General features: G+C 36.1%; 1 protein-coding gene across 1 annotated transcript in view; it reads left to right on the top strand.

The window, feature by feature from the left end:
• LOC144432852 (uncharacterized) overlaps positions 1 to 20,244 on the top strand; it is a 68,136-nt gene that overhangs the window by 36,273 nt on the left and 11,619 nt on the right. Inside the window, exons 2-9 of the mRNA XM_078121151.1 lie at positions 6,505 to 6,732; positions 8,277 to 8,419; positions 10,874 to 11,011; positions 12,228 to 12,398; positions 12,937 to 13,101; positions 15,259 to 15,449; positions 16,003 to 16,131; positions 19,824 to 19,975. Of these exons, the coding sequence (XP_077977277.1) occupies positions 6,510 to 6,732; positions 8,277 to 8,419; positions 10,874 to 11,011; positions 12,228 to 12,398; positions 12,937 to 13,101; positions 15,259 to 15,449; positions 16,003 to 16,131; positions 19,824 to 19,975 (1,312 nt within the window). The 5' untranslated portion in view covers positions 6,505 to 6,509. The remainder of the gene's footprint in view (positions 1 to 6,504; positions 6,733 to 8,276; positions 8,420 to 10,873; positions 11,012 to 12,227; positions 12,399 to 12,936; positions 13,102 to 15,258; positions 15,450 to 16,002; positions 16,132 to 19,823; positions 19,976 to 20,244) is intronic.

Genomic DNA, 20,244 nt, shown 5'->3' with positions numbered 1-20,244 from the left:
ACATAATTTCATTTTTAACACTGAATATTCCCAGAGGTGATTGTTATATGAAGTAGTGTGATTTCAGGAATACGGTTGGTGTCAAGATAAAATTATTCAATTTACCTATATTCATTTCTGGGGGAAATTGTAGAACTAGTCAAGTCTAATCAGCAGTCGATGTTTGATATGTCAATGATAGTTGATTATTACAAATAATAGATAAACTTCTAAATTGAAACGTTGTGCAATGTTGCTTATGCTGAGATCATGAGGGACAAAGGACGGCAGAAGTAAATGATATATAATTGAATTCACCTGCTATTATCATTGTCATTAACTGAACAAGTACAATGCCTCATTTGACGCCTAATTAAAGGTTAGTCCGATTTACTTGTCCAATAACCACCCGCATCTGATATTAACGTTTTGTGCATCTCTTTCCAACAATTACTGGTAACAAAACACATATTATCCACAGCTGTGAAAAGACCGTATTTTAAAGACTCTCATAAAGTGCGACAAATTATTCTTGTAACAACCTTAACAAGCAAGTTCAATGTCATTTAAATCCAGCTTGTCGTTTCAAAGGAGAAGCAAGTACACAAACGATTGAGTACCTAGAACCGGTATCTACCTAAAGCTAGTCAAACGACCCTTACATTCAATCTTCTTCTCAATAACTAAATTGTCTCCTTAAAACATTGTGCGAACGCTTCTTAGCTTAGTAATTGTGCTGTGTTTGTCAATCGACCGGCATTATTCGTGTGTTGGTCAAAATCACAAATGCTGATACCAAGTCATAAATACCACATTTCCTCACGTTAGCGCCCTTACACGGGCGAGCGCCCAGTGCTTTGGTTCAGACAATGTATATTTTAGAATAGTTGCGGTAAACAGCACATCCCACCCTCCCTCCCTGTATTTGTTCATTAAGGAAGACTGGCAAGTGCACAATAACGGATAAATTGTTCACAGTAACGATCATGGGTACTTGAATGTGTTTTGGTACCTTATCCATTAACGTAAATAAAAGTCGATCAGATCAGTAGTGAAGGTATAGACGTCAATTTTGGCACAGATAATGGATATAAACTTAAAAAATCGGTACGGTAGTAAAAATAACCAATGCATCATTCAATCATAAGAAACCAGCATTGTGTAATATTCAATTTGATAGTGGAGCATTGTGAGGTGAAATCTGAACTAATCAAATATCCCAACATCATACACAAATCATCAACACTTAGTTTATGTCATACCTACCCCCTTTCCTTCCTTCCTCTACATTGAAGAGTGTATAAACATTGAACAGGTAAATATGTTTCAACCAAAGAATATATCTTTTCGCTATAAGGCACTGAATACCAATCCTTGTCACACAACTAGTTACATCATTTTTAACACGTTTATCGCATATTGCAATTATTTAAAAATATTCAGTCACTGATAAACTCTGACACTGAAAGAATAATTTATAATAATTACAGTAAATGTACCTTAAACTAGCAATAATTTGCATTTAGTCATTTATGTCGCATATTACAATTTAATAGTGAGGTAGGGGCTCCAAATAACTAGAACTCTGTAAATTCAAAATAGACATCATCATTTGATATTTTTTCCATGTACCCAACCAAACTCCCCTAAATGTCATCTATGTTACATAGAGTCAAACCTGTTCCCGCGTATTGTGTCATTTCACATGAAATGTCAGCTAAAAAATATTAAACGGAAAGGGTATATTTTAGAGTTTAAGGAGACCAGCAAGATCCTGAACATACCGAAGATGAACTTTGCACGTGTGCCGCAAAAATAATGACCGTACGGTAACGAGCGTTATATTGTATTTAATTTCTACTATGCCTGTAACAACACTAGAATCGCTCAGACTGGACGATATAGTCGTCATTCGAACAGAAATGTCATTAAAACGTGTATATACTCAGTTTAAACAGTAAACTTTTGTGGACTGCTGTAAAGTTTAGCACTGTGATATTAAAGGGCCTACTATTAGAGGATATATTACACACGTATTGCTTGGCTAAGAAGGCACTAGCAGACGGCTATTACACCGAAGGATGTTTTGAAGCAACTATTTCCCAAAGGCTGAATTCCGAGGGAAATAATTGCTATACATAACAGCGCGAATGGTAATATGACGTCTACTAGTGCCTGAATAAGGCAAGGCAATAAGTTTTAGGGAAAGTAGAAGACGAATGTTGCCCTGTGTATCCAAATTGAGGCCACTATAGATCACTATGTGGCACAGCCTGAGCCAATAACTGAAAGCTGTATGAAAACGACGAGTCATAAAAGTAAAATATATCACATGGTGGATCATTAACCAATTAGATCGCGGATATCATCGCAAGCATATTATAACAAACCGTACATAGTACCAGAAGTTTGCCTTACAGGTTAAAAGTCAAACATTCACTATACCTCAGAATCAACATATAAATACGAATCCTACCATGATGTTCCTATATTAGGCTTTATATCGGCTGGCAATATTCACTGTAATCCAGGAACCGCCTTGGGGTTACTGGTAGAATATAATATACTAGGTACAGGTGTTCTCATTGCAAACAGGTATCATTATATCTGAATGCAAGACTAGGATTACCTATAATCTCCTGGTTAGAGATATCAAAACCAATATTGACCTCAGGAGTTGTCATGAAAATGTGTTACATTCAAAAACAAATACTTTAACTTGCCACTTTTAACTGTGTATTAACTCCTTGTCTAGTATATACCCTGTTCATGTTCCTCAGTTCTCTTCATTGTACTAGTTACTCATATTCCTACTAATGTGTTCCAGGTTTCTATTTTCCATAAGTATATGTACGATATGTCTGAAAAGTAAATTCATGGATGTACTTCACTTATGCACTGCAGTTATAGTACAGCTGTCATAAACAATTTCATATCCTTATGTGCAGACGGCACAGATGTTCGTGAAAAGGTTTCACACCTTTTATCTTTACGCCCCGTCAAGTTTCTTATCAAATAGCAAATGCCATTTCTGTGATATCTGCACGAACAGTGCTATTTTTGAACTGCCGTCCATATGTTATGTGTTTTCGAGTCATTCATGGAGGCATAATTTTATATGCTTCCTTATATTATACTTTAGCTGCAAGCTGGTTAACGAAGTCAGTGGCTTGCCAGTTAGTTTCCCCAAAATGTGCCTAATGGCGCCCTTTTATGAATATTTTAATTTCACAGTTCACAATCAAGCAAAGTTGCAACATTTCCTTTGTAAAGAAAACGTCGGCAACTATCATCACTAAAGTTTCGGTTACTACGACTAACTTTAATAATCAGACAATGAAAGTAAGCAAACGCCTGGCTATATCCTTGAGGGGCGATGTGAATGTTATGATTGAGGAAACATTGGGCAAAGTCATTTAAAGAAGTAAATATGATACAGTTGGCCAGGTTTGTTGTGTCCATGATATGTCTTCCATTCAAGCTATACATTTCAAGCTATACACTGTATATCTCTTGGCTAGTACATAGCATATGGCTGATATACGTACCACTCGTGTAAATTCATGGGTATAATTATAATTCCCTTGACGTCAATATGACTTACAAACTGCACTTAATTCGTCACATCATGCATTTCACTTTATCATATTTATGCTCTAAATCCATGCTTCAGATGGATATATATTGTAATCACTCACCGTTAACTTGTCATTTTATATAATACCAACATTAAATAGTCGTGTTAATAGACGCTCTGCCAATATAATCTTAATGGATCGTTGTTACAAATTTGATAAACCCTGTGGATATTTCTATAGAAGTAGTAAATTCTCCTTTAAGGGGGCGATACAAAAGAGTCAATGATTAGCTTTGGTATTTTTCAAGAGGCATGGTGCATTAACAGGGAAAATTGTCCAACACACATCTATCATAAAGAACATAAATGATAGTGTATAAAACCTATATGTAAGTTCAAAGTATCAACTAAATTGGTCTCTATCCATAACGCAGACGTAGCTTTGTCACGAAACGTTGTATTATAATCTTTATTGTCTCTGAAAATACACAATATATCACATTATGATTCAGTGATTAAATTGTTGCAGGTTGTCAAATTCAAAGCTGGAACTATACAACATGAAAAAGTGGGTTGTTTTTTTCGTTTTCGATTGATCAGATATAAATGATATTCAAACTAGTATAGTCTGCAGTGCTTGATTCGCATTTTCTCTGCTTATTTGTGGTAGCGTCACATGTAGGTTATTGGTACGGTATATTTGAATAAAGTCAGCCAGATGGTTGGATTGGGTTGAATTTATAGATATGGCATACTTTAGGCAAGTCGCTAGCTAAGTAGGTATAAAGATATGTATTGCAGAGCATACCCCGTATTTTACAAGCGTACATGTGTATCGACTATCCTCAACTTCACAATTATAATTCTCCATAATAAACGTGTGTGCAGGTAATTTGAAACTATGTAAACTATTGCGCATGCGGAAGCGTTGGAAAAGCTAACTAGCATGTGGATATTGTGAGTGGAGTTCCAAATGTGGATTCCGACAAATGTCACATACGACAGTGTTCAGTGATCATAATCATAACAAAAAGGTTTTTGGTAAACTAATGCAATGAGTTAACAAAAATTGACATGCCTTTTGTAAATATATATAAATTCATTAATGGTATTTCTGCAAACCAGCACAAGCAACATCCCACATTGTCTGGGAGCATATTAAATATGAAACAAACAATAAAAGCTGCAAGCCAGAAGCGTTTGACAATTTTTCTGAAATCATCCCTCTGAGGACGTCACAAGCATATCAACTTATTACAGAACTTTCCAAACTCCTATCACATGTAAAATATCCCCTGTGGCGATTCTCTTTCAGAAATGTTATCAAACGTAATGAAGGCTTGCAGTAAGGTGAATAATGGTGTTTGTCATTTGTAGAAGTAACACGTAAAGGGAGGTCTATGGGAAATGGAAAGACTAAATCTTACATGTAACACCCCTAAAGAATTCAAATCAATTCCACTAAGCCTGAAAGTAATGTATCAAATATAAACACTTCCAATGCTGCTCTGACTTTGTCGAAAAGTTAAACTGCAAAACAGTGTCCACAGAGGATAAATATTCAAATATATTCTTGAAATTCATGCATTTGCCTTTATCCACAGCAAAAACGTAATCATGGATAAACAATGTTTTTGCCATGGACTAATAACCAACTAGAAAAAATATAGGATCGTTCAACATTGAGAAAGTTCCAAATACAGTATTGCCTGGAAATTACTATTCAAAAACTCATTATGTAAGAGAAAATGTGTGTACAAAATTTCATTTGTCGTTTCATGAAATATAATGAGACAGATACACAAACACACACAAACACACACACACACACACATACACACACACACACACACACAGATACATACATACATACATACATACATACATACATACATACATACATACATACATACATACATACATACATACATACATACATACATAGGACAGACAGACCCATTGCATAACCTTCCCTCACGGCATTTCAATGTGAAAATAGGTTGTGTGTTAGTTTATAAGGTAATGTGTTTTTGTGATGTTGGTGCGAAATCAATGTACTTTTCGTCGCGTTCCTCTAAATCATCAACAATCCATTAACGCTTATATTACAAAAGTACCTTTTAGTTGTCAATAAAAGAAAGACATACATCAAGATGATTTATTACAAAAGTGAGAAGAGGGTATACTCTACATAAGACTATGTTTAATTATGCATTAATAAACTCTTTTGATAATGTGGTATGGAGCCAGTGTAAAGCACGGCTCAGACAACCCACACAACTAATGCTTCTTGATAAAATTTTACTTCATGTAGATATACTCAAATTGTTCAGTTATATAGAAAACTGAACTTTTACTTCCGTGATGATATCTTCCAATTCTGTATGTATATACAACACACAAATAGCGGTGTGGATCATCATACGGTTGAAAATTCGGTGTAAGATTCAATCTTTTAGCACATTTGCGATAATTAACACATGACAGCATTCTCCATACACAAGTCTATGAATTCAACGGGGACTTCGCAGTACATTGCGGTATCTCCTATCATTGTTTATTATTATTGTTAGTAGCATAAAGCTCCTGTCCTGAAGTCAAATGTCAACAAGGGTCACAAAACTTAATATATAAAATAGAGTTTAATATCTAGCTTCTGTAGTATACATAATAAAAGTATATGAGAGAACTATATTAATGAATATATCACCTGGGGAGCACACAAGCTGAAAACTTTCATTACGGTGAAAGATGTGAGATACGTACAGTCTTTTCACGTGCTAATCTCGCAAATTTGGTTTGGTTATAAAACCTAAACACTTCTCCAACGTCTATAAAAACAAAGCACCTGACTCTTTACATGTGTGTATTTTCAGACCTCGAAATCTTTAGTAGATTTGCAGATATCGAGGTCAATAACTATGGTTATGTTGTGTGTTTATCTACAGGTCGCATGGTTGACATGATAGTTCGAACAGCGAAGAGTAACCGCCTGTCCACAGCCGATGAGGTGTCTCAGGAGGTGACTCACCACACGTTACTGACTCAACAGTATGCAACCTCCACCATGGTGGGCATGGAAGATCTGAAGAAGAAAGTACTTTCGTACTTTACATCTCACTCGCCAGTTGATAAATATGATAAGAATAAGCCACTTGTTATATACAGTAAACCGGGTAAGTCGTAGTCTAGTCTCCATCTGTCAAACTACTCAACGCTCTTTCGAGGTGAGTGTTGTAGATAAAAACATTTATACACAGTAAACCTTTACTGCGCGTCTAAAAAAATAAAATGGATCATACGGCAATCCGCTTAATGAATTTCTGTACATACAGTGGATATATTCTACATATATTACATGTAAAATAGATGTTATTAATCATCATAATCAGAATCATTTGTCCTCTCTGTTGCTACAACACCTGTAGAAGGCTTTTGCTGATTGGTGTCCAAGACTGTTCTCTGTAGATGGCATGGATGAGACTATTTGGAATGACACGGTGTCTCATCTGATGAGGAAATTGATAGTAGATAAAACATGCATAAGAACTGTAATGCCTTGGCATTACTTGCATCAGTTTATCGAGATTCAACCTTCAGGACCCCTTTCGTTTGGTATGTTTCGTATGACATATCTGACTTATTAGTCGGCTTACTCAAAGTTGGCTGTGATATGTACTCTAACGAGTGGTCTGTAGTCCTTCATTATGTACCAGCAGTTATACCTAACACAAATTTTGCAAGTGGGTGTATATGTATATATGTATATGTAATGAGATGCATTGTTTATGTTACAATTAAAATTGTTATGTAAATAATTTTCAACCTTCTTAGTTGCATAGAGAGGTTGTGGATATACCTAAGTCGTTGTGTCTGTTTTTTAATATATTCATCCATTGGGTTTTTATTTTCGAGTTACTTACACTTTCAATATGTATAACTGAATAGCCATGGCCTTTAGAGTTCAATCACTTATAAACGCTAATTGTCATAGCCTATAGATATATATATATATACGCATAATGCATAAACTCTCGATATGAGTATTGCCGTGGCCTTTTACTCTAAACGCTGCCAAGTGACTTGGATATCGACTTCTAAGAATGCCTAAGATGTATCACAGTTCTGTTTGTCGTCGTTGTTGTAAGTGTGTTATTTTTAGGAAATGCTAATAGAAAAGCCAGCAAATAAATAAATAAACAGACAAATGGGTGGAATCAAAATATCCGACCGAACTTGGTTTTGACAACAATAATCACTATAGATATACATATGTATATTTTATAAACTATCGATATGAGTATTTCGTGGCCTTTTACTCTTAACACTGCCAAGTGACTTGGATAAAAATTGTGGTGATTTTTGAAATATGTATACAGACAGATCATAATCTAAGTGGGACTACCGATATGCTAAGCGTTGGTAACAGTTTCCTTTATGTTACATGTAGGCATTATTGTTCGGTCACGTTTTCTGTACGAAACACATATTTCTAGTATGGGAAGAATCGACACCTATTGTACTGTAATATTTCTGTAACATCGTGAAGACATGAGGAAATGGGCGAATGACTCTGAGTCGTGACGGGAAGATAGTCCCTATGCGTGTTATGAACATAATCTCATGGATTTGTGAAATATCTTATTATTCTTTCATAGGCCGAGGAGCATCTTACGTTCATTAGAATTTCATGTTTTTTTTATTTCATTTTTTGCCTCAGGTAGTGGTCTCACAACATTCATGTCCAACCTGGTAAAACAAATGCGTGCCAACACCAGCAGCGCAGTAGTGGTTGTCCGTTACCTAGCAACCTCACCACATTCGGAGACCTCCCTGGGTGTTCTAAGGAGTCTTTCCCTTCAGGTAGGGTTTTATATATGAATATTTGGCAATTTAGTCATCTATATCATAGCGTTTTGACTCGGGTAATTAGTGTCCTTCCTTCGACGAAGTCGCTACATACTGAGTACGATGTCCTTTCTTTAATTTCGAAAGGAATGGAAGCGTTGTAATTTAGCGTTTAATTGGGATGGAAATATTTTCGCCATTTCTTTAACATACTTTAGCGGAAGGATGCAAGTGAAAGTAGTCGATTCATAATTCATACACAATTGTATACAATAAGAAAATTTGTTTCAAGAAAAATAATTTCTGTTCAAAATAGAATCTAAGTGTAGGCTATTAGGCTTGTTATTATATAAAGAGAACATGCCCATGCCCAATACTTCACATATTCTTGTTAAAAGATTGCATTGGAAAGTCCGCATTATTTATTCATTGTGAAACTTCCATTTATATATCTAGTCAATAGACTGGGGTGATAGCATCTTTATGGTTTTAATCAGTTCACTTCAAGCGGTGTAAAATCACCCAACCCCTGACGGACCTAAACATCTTGATAAAAGAAAATCATGCACAGTAGTTCAGTTGCATTGATATGCAATTTTTGAGATTGGACGACATTTTATGACGTAAATGGAAAGTAGAACCTCATTACGATAGCTCTGATGTGTTGCGTCGCCTTCCGAGTCATAAAAGACAGCGGTTTTGAAAAAAAAGTTGGAGTAAAACAAAAACAAGAACCGTTCATCTTAAATTGACCATTTGAATTAAAATTTAATAACTATTCTTTATTATATTTTCATTCATTCTTGTTTTTGAATATTTGGTTGTTTTAAGTATGTTTGTGTTTATCGATTTTGGTAACAGTTCATGAAATTGTGCCAAATAGGTACTAGTACTTTACGTCTATAGGCCCAACATCGAATAGCTTTGCACGTAATTGGCAATGTAACACACTCATAACAGACAAACTGTGATGCCAAAATTCATTAAAGGGACGAGATCAATAGTTCAATGTAGGATAAAAAACTAAATTATTTTACTTTGGGAGTGGGGGTGTCATTTCAGTTCTTATCTTACGAAAACTATTTTCTTTTTATGGATTTATTTATACCCCTAATTTGAAATGTTTCTACAAAAATGTCAAATTGACATATAGGAGTATTTTGCTATAGCAACTGCATGGCAATAAAATAAAGTGTCAACAAAAGAACTATTTTTCCTCTGTACACCCTTGCTTTACATAGCACTACATACTACTACATACTGATTGGTGAAATTGATTGTGAGGTTTGAAACATTTTTCAATTTAGTTAGAAGGGATGGGGGTGAGGTCTGAGGTCCAACTAAAAGAGTTAAGTTATTTATCCTACATTGGACTATTGATCTCACCCCGAACGTTGAGTAGATATTTCGGTAGTTCTTTTGCTCATAAACAAATGAACGCACGTGCTTCATTCTACGATTTGCATTGCAAAGTGCCCCACCTTTCATCTATAATTTATTTCACTAAATGTAGACACTGTGACTAATAATGAACCTGTGTTATCATTTCAACATGCTTAATGTCGAAAATGTGATAGATGGGTCATGAGTCTTCAATATCAGTTTCTTTCATTATCCTTTAATATCCATCATCTTCTAATGATTGATTCTGGATCCTGTTGACGTCATTATGCAATATCCATTGAAATCCTTAAATACCTATTATCTGGTGGATGGATGTACCATCGGGTTAAGCCCCATATCTCTACAAGGCTCGACCTTCAGGCTGTCAAACATTGTGTGGTTAAACATTGATGATACCATGCCTAGAGCCAAACATTTGACGACTACGTACGTCATGAAATTAAATGTACTTGCCTCACGACGTGTTTGAAGTCGAATCTTTTCTCCCACATGCTTGAAGTAGCTTTTGTTGATAAATACAACTAGCTGTGCTTGTACGTTTACTATCTGCATTTTTGATATCGTCGTGTTGATATACTGCATGTCAAGCAACGAATCGTTTACCAAAGTAGACATAATATAAAACTTACGGAATCTTGCAAACAGTTCCAACGAGGAAATGTTTGATGTTATTTTCAGCAGTATTAACACAGATAAACACTCACAACCCAAACATACACATACATGTTAAATCAGATAAAAAACTACATGACCTGCAAAAGTAGTGTGGAGTTTACAGACAAACTTTATGCCTACATAAACAAATAGACCACAGTTGATTCACTCATATGTAATAGATCTTGGCCCTTCCAAGATCAATGATTCACTGATTATTGGTTATTTTATGCAGCGACCACACTACTGAGTTCCCATTGTCTCTGATGTCAGCCACACACCATCAATAGAGACAAATATACTGCATTCAGTAATAAGTGTAGCATCATATTTACATTACTCAAGTATTCGTGATCGTTCTTGTTTTAATTTGTATGTGTGTTTATAATAAATTTACTAACTTACTTGTAGATATCCCGTGCCTTCGAAAGCCATGTTGCTGAAAATTTGACCTATGACCTTCACGGCCTTTGCAACGTCTTCCAGTCCTGTCTTAAGCTTGCACAAAGAGGGAAACCTCTTTGGATCTTCATCGACTCTCTTCACAAGGTAAGCACACCATCCTTTACATCTCAAGTATTACGTTATATATTATTATAGTTTAAACATTGTTAATCCTGCTTTTACTATGACAGACTTCTGATATAAACAGAAATTAGCTATACATTTCGATTTACACTGTTTACACCACTTGTAAATTGTACGTATTCAAACTGAAAATACGGGATTTAATGTCTGGTCGTTCTACATCACACAACACAACACAACACCACTCCAAGTCTGCGTCGTTGGTACTGTGGAAAATCGCAACAGTTACGCCATTCTTGTCATAACCTAACTTTATGCAGATATAATTATGTTATTCTCCAAACATAGTTTTCCTCTTCCAACCAGCAATTACTCTTAACGTAAGTGCTTTGTCATTAGTGCACTTGTCGTTAACTGATTGTGACAAGACCCCTTATGTCACTCACACTTTTCTCGACTGGGGAATAATATTTAATTTCATGAAAAATATTAAATGTATCACCCTATACAAATAACAAACCTTAAAATAGACAGACAAAATATCTGGTTACGTTTTGTGACATTCAAAATGGCGCTGTGGGGGCGGTCATGCCTGGGGAATTCTTCCATGCGACCATTTCCAAGAACTAAATTATCTGTCATTCAGATCCCTTTTAAAAAAGTCTTATTTTTTGTGTGGACGGCTTTGTGTAATGATCACGTCACATTTGGCTTGGTTTCAGGTGTTCTTTATATAATGCCAATCCCTTTACGAGATAGTGTGTCTCCAGTTTCTATGGCAATTTCATATTCCATTTGACATAATAGTTATAGTTCCCCCTAAAAGTAAAAATAGTAACATTTATGTGTTTTTCAAGTTTTCATCTTCATAGAGGACATGTGTATTTTACCAACACAAATCGGTCGACTATAGATTATTGAGTGGATATACTAGTAATTTCCAAATGGAGTGTTTTTAGTCTTAGCTTGGCATTTTTTATTGTATGCCTGCTAATAACCTGCTAATAACCTTACTTTATTGGAATGGTGGATTCGAACACCGAGTTAAACTTTTATAATCGATATAGGTATTTAATTTTAGCCTGAATAATCCTGTACATAATAACAAGCATAGACGTCATATGCCTAACCAGGTTTCGAACGCCAGGGGATACATACATTGTATTAAGCTATCCATAAACCAACACATTGTTGTTCACAAGGATTGGCAATAAAACAATTCATTCTTCCTTTTTAGCTCGATCCAGTATCTCTAGATAACATCATGGTGTGGTTACAACACGCCTTCCCAAATCGAAATATTCGACTCATAGTGTCAGCTGTACGAACACCGAAGATACAACACCTCTTAAAACCATTCATTCCAGAGAGAAATGTTCTCGAAATCCCACAACTAGGTTTTGGTGAGGTAAAGGATATCTTGGCTTAGTTCTTTCTATAGCCAATACTTTTTTTTGTAAATATTTGATGTTATATACTTTAAACGTAAATTGCCTGTAATTGTAAGACCATCTTTTCCAAACCATTTACAGCAAATTGCTGTAAGACATGTTTTTTTTTCCTTTATGAATTTTAACCCTAATCAATATCCGACTTTTGCTTTTAAGTAAAGATCAAGAGTAGAGTCGTTATTGTGACCAGGTAATTTGCACTATATCTGAAAAGATTGCCTATTTCGTATATAGTTAGTGTATTCTTTCTGCAGCTGAGTGCATTTAGTGATTCATTCTGACTTTTAAACTTATCATTGGCTGCCTGTCATGGTATTGTTGGTCCTCTTTCCACAGTTGAATTGCGGAAACTTCTTTTGACACGCAGGTGATCCCAAAGGTCCTCATTCATGACGGCACTTGTCATACAATCACTAGAGCACAGCGTTTTGTCTCTCTTTTTTCGTCGGGCTTCTAGCACACAACTTTTAATGCACGTATCTATGTATTTTCCAGCTGAAAGCTTTGTTACACGCTTGGCTACAGGAGGCAGGGCGTTCACTGAAATCGGAACAAGACGAGCGAGTACTAGAGGCGATTGAAGCTCGTCACGAGCCACTATATCTAAGATGTCTCTTTTATGAGTGTTGCTCTTGGAGATCGTTCGACGATTTGGATCAGGTGTGTAGATTTTACCTTGGCAACAGGGTCATGTGACCCTGAGTCGCAACGATAGGGAGGTGGGGGGAGATGATAACAGACACGAGCGGGTATGGTTCTTAGTGATTGTGGTGATGGTTGTCAGGGTTCGTATGTTTTCAAACCGGTTACTTTAAACACATCTCCTGGCTATTCATACATTATTTTGAATATAATATACCAATTCAAACAGCAGTAGCATCTATGTTTCACTGTTATTGGATATATCAAATATAAACCAAAATAACAATTGATGTCTTATTTTATTTCCCATCAAAAACCATGAATACTATGATGTTACAGTAGTATTTTCACTGACTAATACTTTTAGTTCATCAACTCTGTTCACCATAAACCAGATCGTTTCCAACCCGGTTTACGACAGTAAACCTTTCAGGTCATCTTTAGCTTTATCGTGATCAAAATACGTTAGTTTCCTTTTAGATGGGTTTGTTGCCGACAACCGGCAGGCAACATGAAGACAAATCGACTTTTTTCAATTGAGTCACTTGATTGTTTTTCTTCGATAAAATGAATTACTTTCTTACAATATGTAATGTTTAAGCAATAAACCACCCTCTGGGGATGGTATACCAAGAGGTTTTGACCAGTGAACGAAATATATGCACGAGCGATAGCGAGTGCATATATTGAGTTCACTGGTCAAAACCGAGTGGTATACCATTCCCAGGGGTGGTTTATCGCTATTATATTATACCAGTATATTGAAAATATCGGAAACAAGATAAGACGCAACATTTTCTGGTTTCATTTGCGCCCCCATCTCTGCACGGACTACAACGTTCGTAGACGAACAGTGAACATCAAAATTTGGACGCGTGCCAACTGTGCATTATCACTCATTTTAGACGCGCTAGTTCGATGTCTAGACCAATCAGATCTCTCGATTTGCGCCATCAATATACTGGTATAATATAATAGATAATTTATTAATCGATATTTTGTCTATCAATCATAGATTTGCTATTGGATAATATCGATACATATTATTTGATTATACATGTTTACTTTCCAATTGCAGTTATATTTATCGTATCCCAATATTCGTGAAGTAGAAACTCGCTTTCACCTGCGTGTATCGCGATCAGAACAGTAGTCGGCATATTGGACCGTTACAAAGCGTGCGTACGTTGTACACTTGAGAAATCATTACTGAGCGACAATGATAGCTCCGACTGACAAAATACTCCGTTTTAATGATTCGTGTCCTTTGCCGTTTCTAATTGTGTGACCTGAGGCAGTAAAGCTTCCAATTTCAATTCTCTTCAAATTTCAAATCTCGAAATCTCTCCTGATTGCCTAGTTTTCTTTTTGTCAAAGTGTGCGATGGTTAATCCCGGTTCCATCATCGGAGTGAATTTCCTAGTACCATCCTGAGGCGGGCAGTAGCATCCATTTCTCTAATGATTATATTAGACAGAGACTATTAAAGGAAGATAGATTTTAAAAGGACTTAAAATCGAATTAAACGTGAAAGAACGCCCGTTTTGTGCTACTAGAGGGTAAAAGATAGAATTGGTTACATATCATCAAGTAATACATGAGACAAATATCAGAACGTGGGAATATGGCGTGGTGTAATAATTTCTAAATCATAAAGGCCAACATGTCTCCCGTTTGAAACATCGACACAGACTGACGAGTCACAAGTATTACTTGATGATATGTAACCAATCCTATCTTTTACCCTGCCTATGTATCTTTGTCTCTTCGTTGAACTATACGTATGTCTGTCTGTCTTTCTCAGTCCCACTTTTTTCGCAAATGTCTTGCTGATGTGTTCTAAACATGTCAAACTCAAAAGGGAGAACAGAATGTCTGTATCATTCATCGTGCTTGCATGATGAACGTACATCTCAGACTAGTCATAAGCTCGGAGGACTATACTCTCCACTTTAACCTACAGTTGTGTTAAACATGATGAAACATACGCCGTAGACTTACATTTACTATCATTTATTACATCTCCAATTCTGAAAACGTTGGACATGCATGAATATCTTGTTTATGAAACATGCTCTTTTACTTCCATAAACTTAAGTTAGTGTTCGGTGTATACCTCGTTTATCAAACATGTCTTTTATTTCCATTCGTTTCCGTTTCTTTTCTCAATTGTAGAAGATTCCTTCTGAAGAACTGACAAGTCTATTCAAATTAGCATTGGATACGCATGCCGGCGGTGTTGTCACTACGAGGGCGCTGAGCTATTTGACAGCTTCAAAGAATGGTCTCACTGATAACGAAATGGTAGATTTGTTGCTTTGCGACGATAGTCTGAAACAACAACCTCATTCCAAAGAAGATATAAGGTATAGATATTACCCTGCTCAAGTCTCTCTCCCTCTCCCTCTCACGTTTCTGTTGGCGCTAGATTGCCGTCTCAATCGTATCCGATGCGCATTCACCGTATCAATTGCGTTTCTGTCCGCCTTCCTTGATGTAATTATATATAATTGTATATCTGATATGCTACACCTGTCCACTTCTCCGTCTGTATGCCTATGCTAATTTCTGTCATCTATCATTTATTCATGTTTTCTTCGTTAATCAATTTAAGTCACTCTGATCAGTCACTTTGTTCCAAGTTTACATTTGCGACATATGTACGATTCACACTTCAAAATCAATATAATTTGGTAAATGGATTAACCATACAAAGCGCATATGTCGTGTAAAGTTTGTTGATGTAGCTTACAGTTTTATTACATGTGCGCTCATGCAGAAGTATGAATAGTTTGTCATTCAATGAATCACTATAAGCATAACTACTTTCATTTCACTATAGTATAAACGTACATGTGTATCTCATTTACATTCAGCTTCCTCGTTTTAATATTCAACCCCATCGTTGTGTCTATACAGATGGCCAACGAGTATTTGGGTGGAATTACGTAATATTCTTGAACCCTACATCCACGATACTTCATTGGGTGATGGTAGTATCACGTGGGAATGGTCTCATGATGCTTTTCAAAACGAGGCTCGTAAAAGGTAAGCGAAACGATACTGTATTCGTTTTGGGGACGAGGGTAGTCCTGGAAAAATGTTGTTTGACCAAAATCATAAAACACTGATTCAGAAGAGATTTCACAGCCCGAGTTACGCAGATATAAACAACAAATGTGGTTGGTCATGTATTTGGTCCGTGATGCATACCTGAATGATGTAGGGCTTGTTTGTAGGGCTACCTAGCAGCTGTGTCAAAAGTAAATTTCCATCCTTGAAACTAGTGATTGGTAGCATGTTTATTAGTCTGGATGACCAGCCTACGGTTCTAACCACAGTCTGATCAAATGCCCTCAATTAGCACACATTCCTGTGCTCCCTCCTGCTGTGTTCATATAAACATGATTATGTTAATGGGTCCCCACCTCATATAGTTTAAAGGACTGTCAATGGAGTCCTGGTTGGACATTGGACATAGTCAAAACAGCTGTACCAAATGAATATTTAATGAGCGATGTCCACAGCCCTTTATTAATAGTGGCATGCTCTGTTTCGAAGCTTTGCTCACTATGGGGTTGAACCATAATTAACACCTTTCGTCAGGGTCTTGACTATACTGTGAGTGAAGGTATAAATCGTAACGATACTGTATAGGAACTAGACTACATGTTTATAGTATTACGTAAAATAATAGATGTAAAAGGTTTCTGTTAAATTTCGTGATGCTTAAAGTGTACGCATATGTTGCAACTTCTGTAGTATTTACAAGATAGACTGTAAGATCTCTCGAAACGTCGTGTTTTTCAGTCATATGCTTCTTAACCACTGATACTGTGATAGAGTTGCACGAATGTCTGTATCTTTCAGACTGCACACAATACAAGGCCGATTCCTAAATTCTTCCCTTGAGGACAATTCGAATTCTGTCTACGCAGTCATGTAATGTCTGTACTGCATTTATTTTTCATAGTAGTACATCTATTCGTGATAAAGAATTGGTCAAGTGATTGCATCCATTCCATATACAACTTATACACGTAATGCTTTTACAATGATAAACTGTTTGTTTGTTGTGTTTATTTATTGTTGTTTGTTTGTTTGTTTGTTTGTTTGTTTGTTTGTTTGTTTGGAAAAGATTTGTTTTGATAGCCTGGTTCATTTCTAGCTTTCCATGAAGGCTTAAATTTTAAAGCATGAGAAGTCTGGTTAAATATTTCATATTTACATGTATCAGTTCGTCATGTAGGGTCTTAAGTTATAACTGCAATGACTACAATTGGTTTTGTACATATCGCATGAAGCTCTACGTCTACCTTCCTCTGGCTCTAGTTATGATATACGATCAGTACTTTTAATAGTCATTATTTATTTCTGTAAATGATATATCAGTTCTCGAGAGAAACGGCCTGAGTATAATGTAATACTAGTAATTGAAGCTTGGGAATCGGCATTACTAATGATACTGCACAGTTGGGAAGAATTCGCAGACGTTGAGAAGAATTACGTGACGTGTGCGTAATATAAAAGGATACTCGCAGTAAAATCGCTTTGGTATCCCGACGATTTCAAACTACCATCTCAACATACAAATTACACAAAATCGTAGCAATTATTAGAACAATTCGATATTGCTGCACAACTCAGCGTATAGCTAAACGTGCACATATTTAGTTCCCATGGTGACCGTTTAATGGAGGTTAGAAACACTATACTGTATCATAAGCTACTGGGAGGTTTATATTATTATAGTTCTGTCTTTCAACGTCTTGTACAGGTGCCGTAAAGAGGTACGTGTATGTAGTCTTACGACGATGGGAAATGATAGGAGGTAATGAATCCTCCATCGGATCTAATTTTCTCACTAGTCATTGCCAATTTATCTATTTTACACTGTTAACATTATTTTCAAATTGGTTGCATTTAGAGCGACTCCGGCTGTACTAAAGTAATTGAAACTGTAAAAGTTACACTTGAAACGAAGTAAACGTTAATGATGACATTCAAAACATTTCAAATAGTGTTAAAGGATGCTTTCACAAGTTAGTGAGAAAGTAACTTGAAATTGGTCTCCGGGAGAGGCTTGATTATCGACCTGGCAGAAAATGCTTTCCAACTCGACCGTCCAACCTGTTACAGAAGATACATACTTCAACATGTTCTTACATATAAGCTTTTATGTCTGAATGAAGGTGAACAAAGTCGACGTGCGGAGAATTATTTTATGACCAACTGGAATTTCCATTTGCCCCTGGGAAGTAAAAACTAGCATGTATACAGCTATTTTGCTGGCTACCCTAGGTCAGTCAATAATTCCATGGACTGTACATCGCAATTCATCCAGGAGCTGTCTCTGGGGAGTTATGTTTACCAGAGCTCATACGTAATACGTCCATACCTGCAGAGAATTCAAAGCTTTTCTGCATTAACGGAATACACATCAGTGATTTGGTTTGCTTTATCAACACCGACGTTGCATCTAGAAGTCACGGCAGTCATGGAATTCCCAATTTGGCGCTCACTTTGAGGTATTCTGTAAGAAGCAGCAAATGATCAATCTACACGTCATCACGCCGGATACGCTTGATTAGGTTTTGGTGTAGTTTCGTTTGATGAAACCAATTGAATTCCAGCTGTTATCAAAATAGTGTGTTTTCTTGAGGGGAAAGGAAAATGGTTTAATACCGTAAATGTGCTGAAGCAGACTGACAGAAACGTGATAATTTGAAGCAGTTGAAACTAGTGACGTCAACATCAAGTACAAATTAAATAGTAATTTACTTTCTAGTTGTCAAAGTTGGTATCTAAGACTAATAACACGCAGTTTTCACATTCGGAAAATCAACTGCGCAGTGATAAAGCTTTTAAGCCTAGATAACATATTTACACACCTTGAAGCTTTCCGCAATGACATATTCGTACGACATAAGAACAAATAAAACAATGAGATTTTATAAAGTATCCGAAGATTTCGATTCAAGCTTAGAAAAAAGTTACATGAATTGTCATTTTATGATGATAAATTTATAATCCCACGATATCAATCATAAGTTTGTCATCACATACTGTGTTGAAGCAGACTTTGCTGTTTCTCGCAAAATATGCTACATTCTGACTTCAAACTACTTATCATGGGAGTTTACAGAAATGTTGAACAAAGGTTCACATGGTATATAATCTTTGAAAAGGGGAAATTTCTATGTAACGTCTGTGTGATATTTGTCCTTCAACCATTAGACCTTTCAAATAATGTATTTGACGTGTGTGCTCGCAATTTCCTGTTATTCAAATTTCCCATCATCAAATTAATATCACGCTGTGTAGTGATTAGTGTACGAGCAACTTAGATACCGGAAATTAACAAAAAATATGAAATTATTCATGGAATATTTAACAGCTCCTCATTTTGCATGGATGTGGAGCTGCTTTGTTAGAGAAGAAAATCAATCAAATATTTTAGATACAGCTAAAACCCAACTTAAAATACTGTCGCAACAAATACATGTACTCACTCAATGGGTATACAACAATCTTCTGAATCTGCAGTCAATATTTGAGTGTGTTAGTCTTTCTTATTTACACTTCTCAGAAACAAATTCATTTACAGAAAATACTGATCAAACCAGAATTGCTGGAACATTGCAGTCATCCTCTAGTATGACGTCATGTCATCCCGTCAGTGACGACACGTAGTTGATCTTCGTTTCAAGCCATCCTAATAATTTTTCTTTCGTTTCAAGATACCTTGGCTCAGATGAAATCACCTTTACAATTTATTCACAACTGGCTCGATATTTTGACGGAACGCTAGGTGTTAAGTTTGAACAGAGGTATCAAAAAAATCCACATCGTGATCCTGGAATAAACAAACATCCCATAATACTTACACCTGGTAGGTAACACATTATTAGTTTCTTTAGATATTAGTCACTTTCTTGACGTCAAAAGCCTATTGTGATTTCGTAGCTTTTATCATTACTTTACCTGCAAAGGTAAGTCGACGTAAAAGTTTTAACATAAATGGGTTCCTATATTGATTTGTATTTCGTCTCATGTGTTTAGTTTGAGCGCTTACAACGAATCGGTTATATCATCAAGGCAGTATATACTTTTTCGATAAAGGGGAGGAAAAAGTCTTAGGCTGAGACAAGTCTATACTAG

This window comes from Glandiceps talaboti, chromosome 1 (assembly GCF_964340395.1).
Source record: "Glandiceps talaboti chromosome 1, keGlaTala1.1, whole genome shotgun sequence".
Lineage (NCBI taxonomy): Eukaryota > Metazoa > Hemichordata > Enteropneusta > Spengelidae > Glandiceps > Glandiceps talaboti.
This window is presented reverse-complemented; position numbering and strand designations above follow the sequence as displayed.